The sequence below is a fragment of the Phragmites australis genome, chromosome 10 (assembly GCF_958298935.1).
Source record: "Phragmites australis chromosome 10, lpPhrAust1.1, whole genome shotgun sequence".
NCBI lineage: Eukaryota > Viridiplantae > Streptophyta > Magnoliopsida > Poales > Poaceae > Phragmites > Phragmites australis.
Window position 1 is genome coordinate 20,426,186 of NC_084930.1, and position 9,989 is coordinate 20,436,174.

Genomic DNA, 9,989 nt, shown 5'->3' on the forward strand with positions numbered 1-9,989 from the left:
ACTGAGATGTATTGTCTTTTGCTATTCTTATTTCTGAAAAATAACACACTTTCTGCTCTATAGATATTTTGAAGCATAAGAAGCTGCTGAGCAAATCATTTATAGGTCAAAGAGTCCAAGAAATATACTGATACATCTAACCGCAATGAGGGCTATCAAGCCTGGCAACGCCCCAGTGGGCCAGGCTCAACATGCGTGTCAAGCCATGCCATCTTTCTAGTGCCTCCTCATCCACTAGCTCTGGAGCCTCACTATCTTAGGGCTCCGGCGCCTCGTCATAGTTGAGTTCTAGCACCTCCTCGATGTCAGGGGGCTGCACCTCCTCATCATCTTCGGAGACAAGGAGAGCTGCCACCCATCTGTTGTCGTCCTCCTCATCTAGGTGGGAGGACAAGGTAGACGAGGACTAGCTCGACGGTGTCATAGGTGGTGGCGACAGAGGGAATGGCGACAATGAGCGGGAGGGTGCCATGGTGATGTGTGACAAATCCCTAACTGCTTCCCGCGCGGATATGTAACTCCTGTGAAAACAATTCCAGACACGTTTGCGGAAAAGACATCTGCATTTAAGTGATGTTTGATCTTTCGAGATAAGGGGCAAAAGGTTTCCTCTAATAGACTACTGCAATTGGATGCAGTAATACAAACGCATGCCAAAAATGCAGTCTGCAATATATTCCAAATGGATTTTGCTGAGCCAACGGCTTTGTGACCTTTGTTTGCAGACGTTTCTTCTTATAGTCCGTCGGCTATGTGTTCATTATTGCAAGCAGTGCTTAATAGACAATTGTCTATATATTTCCAAACGGTTGTCCCTTTTGGCCAATTTTTTTGGGAATGTTTCAGGTGTTGTCATATGGAGTCGCCTGCATTAATATTATTTTTAGACTTATTTCGTCAGTTGCCTGCTATATTGCATTAGTTATAACCCTATCTGTGGCAGTGACCTAAGTGTCAATTTTGACTCTTATGACACTTCGACTCCTTATGACATTTATAGCTAAATGGTTCTTAATCTTTGTGCATGTCTTTTGACACTCATCATGAAGACCAATGTGACCTAACCTCCAATTTATCTCAATAAAATAAGATAGTTATGTATATTAATCATCAAAACATGAATTAGATGCCGACATGTTTTCACTGGCACCTTACTTGGAGAAGATGATTGACATGAGACTGATTGGTAACTTTCCTGACCTCAATATACTGAGATGGCTGCCTTCTCGTCGGAGCTGTCACGTCGTATTGAGATGACCTCGCATGCATAGAACTCCACGTGAAGCTTAGTATTCTTTTTATCTCAGTGTGCCTAGTGATGTAGCCGTGTAGGGCTAGGCATGGCCAGTGGCTTACCCTACCTGCAGTGGGGAAAGAGGAGTATAAGCCTATGGGGTGGGGAAAAGAAAGAAAGTTAACAATGAAGAGGATGACATGGAAGTTAGCACATAAGGTGGCATACCGTGTGGCAGGATTGTTGTCCACTTTATTAAAAATAGGTAGCAAAACCGCTCTAGTGAGTAAAGTAAACCGGTTTAAAATCTTGAAGGTATTAAATAGACCAAACAATAGTTTAGGGCTTGTCCAGACTACGTCCAGACTACTGCGATACGTTTGGAAACCTCATCCTTATCCTAAGAGAACCTCACCCTATTTCTTAATATTTACCATAGGTGAACCTGGTCCTATTGGATCTTTGATTTGGTTGTCTAGGTATAACCAAGGAGTTTCAGACTTTGTCTAATATCTATCACTCGTTCAGCTTTGTTGTACTAGAAAAGTTTCAAGCCTTCCTTCTTTTTTATGTTCTTGAGAGGATTGCTTTCACTATATGTTATTCTGCGGAAGAACTATTACTTTTTTTTAACAGGTTTGTCTAATGAATCTGGACGTTTAAGCGAACACTTTAAAGAACATCACAATGGAGCCTACTTTTAATATTAACACATTGATTAACCTACAAGGACGAGGCTTAGAGTTTATACACAAGAAGAGGCACCTTCTTTACACTCATTGACGTATTTGAACAACTCATTACAGCACTCAATGTTTGACAGTAAACAAACAGAGTGATCAAAGTGCTTGCTTTTTTTAAAAAAAAAGTACAGCAGTGATGTTTTGTGGTCAGTAACATGAGTAGCTAATGTACAAATTCTTTTATTCTTATTATCAAGGATAAGAATCAAATTTTGTTAACAGATAGGACAATAATAACTCTCTCTTTTTCTGGAATTTCATATGTTCTATATCAGAATGGGGATAAAAGAAGGTTTTTCTATTATGGAAAATTCACTTTCCACCAGGTAGAATGGGAACAGAAAATCCTGCTCTATACGGCCATAACTTGCTTTCTACTCCGTATCAAGCAAATAGGAAGAGGTACATTCTGCATTGTCTTACCCCATTTCATTTAAGTTACTATTAGGTCGTAAGAGCATATATTTGGGAATAAATTTATGTCTTAGTCTTCAAATCACATCGATATATGTTTGATTATAGATTATATGCCACATGTTTTGCAGAAAGCATTCAGATTAGATGCGACATTTAAATTTGTCCACCCCGTTCAGATTAGATGCCACATTTAAAAATGTGATCCAAGAACATACAAATCTGACCTTTTTTTTCTAAAATATATATACATTTCTCTTGTCGCTTGTCGACCAGTGCCAAGGAATATATGATCTGATTGCATGGCGTGAAAGGAGTTCATTTTTCATGCAAAATCCTTCTCCTAAACAGAATGGATTCTGTAAAAAATTTACAACAAGAAGTGCCTGACATCTTTCTTCTGTAATTATTAAAGAAAGGTACATTGGACATAATATACAATGTTACAACAAAGTTACAAACCCCCAGCTTCATATCTGCAAATGGAGTGAACCAGATGGCGTGCCATAAACAGCCATGAAGTGTATTGGAAGAACCACAGCTTGCATTGAGATAAAGCACACATGTGAACTACGATTCTTATTTTAGGGAAATTCGTTTGTACTCTCTCATGGTGTTTGTGATAGCTTGTTCAACAGGCAATCTTTCCATGCTTGATGCACCGTAGAATCCATGGACCCTATTAGTATTCTTCAAGATAAACTCCGCCTCTTGGGGTCCTGATATGGGACCTATAATTGTGCATGACAGTTAGATGATTTGCAAGATGAAAAGCATCGCAAGAAAGCATTAAGAACCATATATTAGTAAAGACCTTCAGAAAATAGAAAATGTACCTCCGTGACAGAGAATAATAATATCAGGGTTAATCCCAAGTGCTGTATCGGCGATGGATTGAACATGTACAACACTGTCATCTAAAGTGACAGCTGTCATTGCCCCAATAGACCCTGCAGTGGTCAGCCCCATGTGTGCCACTATAATATGAGCTCCTGCCTTGGCCATGGCAGCAGCTTCTTCTGGATTGAAAGCATATGGAGTAGTAAGGAAACCCATGTTATGAGCCCTTGAGATCATCTCCACTTCCAAGCTAACAAAGGATAAGATCAAGCAAACACAATTATTAGCAAGCATGTTCTTCTCCTCGAGGAGAAAAAACTGGAAGTTATACTCATAAGGTGATTAAAATAAAAACATAGAAATAACCAGTGTATAGAGCCCAAGTTCATTATACAATGACTCATGATAACAACAATCAAGCCATGGAGGAGTTGTATTTCCCAAATGTAGAATGTGATGAACTATACCTGTAGCCAAATCCAGTTTCCTCCAAGTTCTGTCTAAAATTCCCATCAAACAGACCAACTGTAGGGAAGTTTTGTACTCCACAAAATCCAATACTTTCTAGTTGCCTGAGAAAGTAATCCATTCTACGGAACGGATCGGTAGCACAAACCCCAGCAAGAACTGGAACTCCTTTGACAACCTAAATTAACATCATATCATTAGCTGTACTTGATATATTCACAATCATCTGAGTGATGTTCAGTTCCGAACTACTTACAGGCAGCACTTCATTGGCCATCTCAAGTACAATTGCATTTGCATCAGCAAATGGCAAGAGCCCTGCCAGTGAGCCCCTTCCAGCCATTCGAAACCGCCCAGAGTTATACAGCACTATAAGATCAACCCCACCAGCTTCTTCGAACTTTGCAGATATGCCAGTACCAGCTCCAGCTCCAATAATTGGAATACCCTCACTAATTTGTTGCTTTAGTTTATGTAGCAATGACTTTGTCTTCTGCAATGTTTCTGTCAGCATACAAGAGCATCCCATTAGGACATGCAATTTCTGCCAATAAATAACAATCACTCATACAGACACTGATTATCTATTCTGCCATGGCTGATAATTTGGTATTATCACAAGAGACTTCAAATATTAAGAATGCCCACTATGAATTAAAGCTTACTGTGTGGTTTCTGAGTTTATTGGTGAACACCCGTTAATATAATGTATAATATTCCATTCACTTAACAGTATACGATTGGAATCCTATCACTTTGTTTTAATCAACAATCCAGGAAAATCTTCTTGAGCATATGAGATGCAAATAGAATCAGAACTAACCTGGTATTGCATCCGGAAAATCCACAGGAGGTCTCCATATAATAGAACTATCTGAAATTCTCTGTCCTGAACAAGATTCCTTTGAATTCTCATCTTGCTTAGGTTGGACTGTGCTATTTATCTGAATCCCAGTACCAGAGACCTTTACATCCATGCTCAGGAATGCATCTACCAAGGCGTTGGAAAATTCAGGATCATTTATGTGATAAGGAAGCAGCTTCACCTGTCCAGAAGCCAACCAGTTCAGTTCATCTGAAGACACTCTAAAGATACATCCGCATAGAAAATTATGAAACATAAAGTAACCTCTCGGTTGTCAGTTCTCTCTATAAGGGTGTTCAATTCACCCAATAGTGTAGATGTAGCTTCTGGATCATAAAATGGCATTCCTGGTGCATCTATTGCAGATATGCCCTTCTGAGGCAGGTAAACAGTAACTTTGGAAGAACATTTGTTCATCTTATCAGCAATAAACCTAGCAAATTTCTTGTTCTCTTCCACGGTAGTCCGCATCAATGAAACCTTCAACAATTACACAGTTGTTACTGATGACACAGAAAAGAGAAATGTACGAAGTCCTCGTATATAACTGAATGTAAAACATATTAAGGTCCATCTACATACAGCTTGCATGTAACAGTCATATTTCGGAAACCAGTGCTTGTATAATTGTTACAGTGATGCTTTTGGGAAGTGCAGTTTGCTAGGAGATCCATGAAAGAAAGCTACATATGTTTGTAACGAGAATGCCCTCACGCTCTGTATAACATCATTGTTGTACCTTAATAACATTGACAAAATCCCTAAAGACATTTCTCTGCTGGCAAAGCACTATCTTGACATTCAACCCATAAATAGAAATTTTGGTAAAACTTGAAAGATATAAGAAACAGAAGATAGGGATCAAAAGGTATTATATACTAACTTGCTCATTATGCACATGAATCTTTCTGTCAGCAAAAGCAAGGGGAATAGTATCTCGTGCTCCGAAGTTAACCATATCCAATGCTCCGACACTGAGAATAAGAGGGATCTTGTTCTCTATAATTGCATCAAACCTTGTCTCATCACAAGCCATGACACCGCCTACAATATGATCTGCAACTTCTGTTGTTGTTATATCTAGTACACCCTATATGCATCCAAAGAGAAGTAAGATGAGAAACTCCACAAACATTGTAGAAAAATACATGATTATCTGCTATGTTGCACGGTACGGGGATACGGATACGAGGATACGGGGATACGGCATTTTCAAAAAACAGCAATACGGGGATACGGTAAACCCCAAATCCAATACTATAACCATAGCCGAATTGTGCATTACATAACAATATAACATAATAATATCATAGAAATATAGGATAAAGAAACATGCTAAGCTCATCAAGAAGTGACAAAAACTCAATCTTCCCCTCCTAATATCTCCTCAAATTCAGAAGATCGAGAAGGAGGAATGAAGGAGCAGCAGCTGCTCCTTTCTTCCCCATTCTTGCTGTCGGCCTGAGCACAGCTGCTCATGGTGGCTCTTCCTCTATCCACCACTATTGCCACGACCACCTCAAATCGGTTCCCTGGGATGTGCTGCATCTTCCCCGCCCCTCCTCTGATTGAGCCCCGCGGCCGCTCGTCGCCGGAGAGTACGAACAGGGCAGTGCCATTGCACAGCACGCCTAGAGCTCTTCTACACCCATCGCGGAGAGCTGCGCCATGATCTCCTGAAGCCGACGGAGTATCCCCGAAGTATCCATGGAGTATCCCCGAAGTATCCCATTTATTTTGTATTTATTTTAAATCGAAAATAAGGGATACACGGGGATACGCGTATCCCCGCCGTATCCCCGCGTTCTGGACGGCGATACGGCACATCTGGGAAGTATCCGTGCAACATAGATTATCTGTAAGTGAGCTATTGTGTTCATCAGCAGAGTTCAAAATTAAAGAATAAATTACAGAAGAACCAAATTAAATAATAACCATATCTTGACTAGATAGGATCTGAGTGTTGGACAAAAAAGTAGAAAAGAACGATCATAGCATGGAAAAAATATGAAAAGTGACGAAAGTGTTACCTGTATGAAACCGCCCCTAACTAGTTCTTCCATTGCTTTGCCTCCAACACCAGTGGCATGGAATATAAGTGTCTCATACCCTTCTTTGTTCAATCTATCTTTGACAGCATTTACGCATGGTGTTGTAACACCAAACATTGTAATACCAATAGTCAGCTTTGTAGCAGTTTCATCAGACTCATTGGATGCCATTAGTATACCATGTACCATTCCGGCAACAGCTGCAGCAGCATTAGACAATATAACACGGCTGACACTGTTTATTCCGCATATGTCAACAACTGAAGGAAATAATACCAAGTCAGACGTTCCAACATATGGTGCAGTGTGGCCACTAGCAACGGTAGATACAATAAGCTTAGGCACTCCAAGTGGCAAGGATCTCAGAGCAGGAGCAAGTAATGCGGTTCCTCCACTGCCTCCTAAGCCAACAGCACCCAACAGGGTACCACTCTCATATCTTCTTTTCAGAAAGCTCTGCAGAGACTTTGACATGAGTGCAATTGCTTCTCCTCGGTCGTTTGGAAGATTATGTTGGTCAACACCCAAATGACACGAAAGAACTGCATCTCTAGGGATAAATGAGATGTCTTTAGAATCTTGTGTCGTCATCTCTTTAGTAGTGGAGACATCGACTATGCTCACTTGAACCTGCTATTTCGATATCCCAATACATTGAAAGTATTAAACAAAAGAATCAATAAACAATATAGCTTGAATGTGCAGCATGGAAACTTTCAGTAGAGAATTGCTGAACTGGTCCAATGTAGCTACAAATAAAGATGCTAACGTGCAGACGATTTTGTGTTCCCTTATGTGAGGCATGTCAATTAGCACTACTCGATCCTTAGTAAAATGCTGATAAGACCCAATCCATTAAGGTTCTGAATTTAAACTATGTAAACATCATAAATGAATCAAGAAATGTTATAATCTTGAGATTTAAACAATAGCTTAATATTGGTGAAGTTATGTAAGAGTTCCTCCAAGGGCTCAAGACATTAAAAATACATAGCATTAACTGCCATATGTTTAACAAGCATCCACGAAGAATGTTACGTCAAAGAATAAAGTTCATTTTCCAAGTTCAAAATTACTTCCTCATGTTGTAATGACCAGTCTTAAAGAAACGGAATTTCTACCTTTTACATCTTTTACAATGACAGATTTACGCTCTCCTTTTCATCATTTCCAATGATATCATACAGACCTTTCTTCAGTTCTGCACCTTTCATAAAATACTCTCATATTTGAGTACTTGCAAGTCGCAACCCTACGACCTAATCCCATCCCTTCAGCTTCTGCTAAGCACCAATTTGTTAAAATGACCTCCCAGAAACAATAGCTGAAGAAGTCTCACCCCCTAGTCCCTCCTATTCCATTCTATATTTCCCAGAAACAATAGCTGAAGAACTCTACATCCCTAGGGGAAAAGATAAAGAAAGACCAATTGAACGTCGCTCTTTTCGCCCATTGATATTTTCGGGACCGATCTTTGCAAACAATAAGAGTGGAAAAACAACACAGCACCACATAATTTGACCTTCTCCGACTTCTGGAATGGTAAATGCGCAGAGTGGGAGTATGTGTGGCTATACCTTGGGGTCGGCAGCGAGGTGGGATCGGAGGCGGGAGGCGAGGAAGAGCAGCTCCTCCAGCTTGGTGTCCGCCGTCCCGATGCAGAGCACCTCCATTTTTCTTCCCAGCAGAGATCTGGGGCAGGGCAGAGATCTGGAACCGGGAGTGCGTTAGTTGAGAACTGGGATTATCATCATTTTCATGACTTGAGATGAAGGTCTGTGGGGATTGTGGGGTGCCGCTTCGGATGAGAATCGACGGCCCTAAGCTAACGTGCTGGAAGTGTGTTTTGACGGGATAAGCACAGTTATTACTGCTGTTAAGTTCAGTTTTATTGTTCTTTTGCAGTTTGAGCTGTCATTAGCTGTCGTAGTTGATTTGCTATAATGGAGCTGAGTATATATAACAATTCATAGGTTGAAGGGAGAAAATTATTCTGTAACCACGAATCATATTTTACCTCAGCAGATATAGTAGATGGGGCTCTCTTCTCATGTTTTTGGTCTCTCTTACCAACATCATCTGCTGAATCACAAAGCTAAACCCCAAATCCACTCAAATCCTTGCATGTGTGTCGATTGGTATCAAAGCCCTACGCTCCTTGGAATCATTGATGAGGGAATCGTCTCTGGTGGAAGGTTGCCAACTAGTTTGTGTGTAAAATCTCTAACACCAAGCTCGGGTTTTGATCGAAGGCGACGATGAAGGACCAGATTCAGGCTAGGTTACCCGACAAGTACGGGTGTAAAATTCTGACGCCGATCTCCGATCCAGGCGACGGTAGACTCACTGGTAGATCCTGACGGGGAGGGAAGCATCCTGAATCGATCTGTCTCGTAGACACTATGACTCCAAACACTAAAGCGGCGGTGGCTACAGCAGCGACTGCTACTTCGACTACGATCATTACGGGACCTAAAGATTTGGACGGCATTAGCCAAGGATTCATTGAGGACATCCATAAAGAGGTAATGGATCTGAAAACTAAGATGGGTGACTTTGGCTTGCAAATGAGTTTAGTGTAGGAGCAAGTTGTTTCTCTTCATGGCGTCATGATGGATTTCATGAGATCTACAAAAGGGGTGGGTAAGGCAGTGATGACTGCAGTACCAGATGCAGGGGTATCCAAATTCAGGGGTGAGGAGGTGGAGAATGTGACCGGGAAGGCATTCAGATTGGATAATCAAGAAAGGTTTCATGCTGATGGTAAGTTGGATACAGATGAATCAATAGGACCTTTGCAGGCTTCTAAATTTGGGCATGTCTATGTTGATCTTCCTACTAAGCCTAGTGCGCATTTGCATGACTCTGATGTTAGTCCTAGGAGGCCTTCACATATGCAAGGACACCAACATTTCCGTGCCACCAGCTATCCTACCTACATACCACCCCCATGGTAGATCTGGTGAACCAAAGCACCATGTAAATCAAAGCGGATCCACTGAATCCCCCTTTAGTCTGTCAATATCCATACCCAAGCTAGATTTTCCTACTTTCTGTGGTGATAATCCTGTTGGGTGGACACAACAATGCGAGAAATATTTTTTATCTAGCAGCAGTACCGCATGATATGTGGGTTTCTATGGCTACATTACATTGTTTAGGCCATGTTGAATTTTAGTAGTCCAACTTGAGGATGTCTTCGCGTCAGATGAGATGGTTCCAGTTCTACACACTGGTATGTAATCGGTTTGCTGAGAACAGTTTGTATGATGTTGTGGAGAATTTTCATTCATTGGTTCAAGATAGTAGTGTATCAGCATACATTGATAAGTATGAGGAACATATGGCTGGAATGTAGTGTTTAGACCCAAGTT

The 9,989-nt window shown here is 40.9% G+C and overlaps 1 protein-coding gene across 2 annotated transcripts; it reads right to left on the reverse strand.

Annotated features, from left to right (window-relative positions):
• Positions 1 to 2,729: 2,729 nt before the first annotated feature.
• Positions 2,730 to 8,445, reverse strand: LOC133930054 (toMV susceptible protein tm-1(GCR26)). 2 transcript variants are annotated; one of them, XM_062376774.1, is made up of 9 exons: positions 8,193 to 8,445; positions 6,595 to 7,245; positions 5,448 to 5,654; positions 4,829 to 5,044; positions 4,523 to 4,745; positions 3,956 to 4,203; positions 3,699 to 3,877; positions 3,228 to 3,481; positions 2,730 to 3,122 (listed from the first exon to the last, which is right to left on the reverse strand). In XM_062376774.1, exons 1-9 carry the CDS (start codon positions 8,286 to 8,288, stop codon positions 2,971 to 2,973), a joined length of 2,226 nt encoding a protein of 741 aa, XP_062232758.1. In that variant the 5' UTR covers positions 8,289 to 8,445; the 3' UTR covers positions 2,730 to 2,970. The 2 variants fall into 2 exon arrangements, with proteins under 2 accessions (XP_062232758.1, XP_062232757.1); XM_062376773.1 differs by having other exon boundaries at positions 6,595 to 7,248.
• Positions 8,446 to 9,989: the final 1,544 nt, after the last annotated feature.

Excerpts from the sequence above, each read along its gene's own strand:
- LOC133930054 (XM_062376773.1), bottom strand. The coding sequence starts at position 8,288 with ATGGAGGTGCTCTGCATCGGGACGGCGGACACCAAGCTGGAGGAGCTG. Across the intron at positions 5,045-5,447 it reads TTCATGTGCATAATGAGCAA|GTTTCATTGATGCGGACTAC; the intron begins GTTAGTATATAA and ends TAATTGTTGAAG. Across the intron at positions 4,204-4,522 it reads TTTTCCGGATGCAATACCAG|AAACATTGCAGAAGACAAAG; the intron begins GTTAGTTCTGAT and ends GTATGCTGACAG.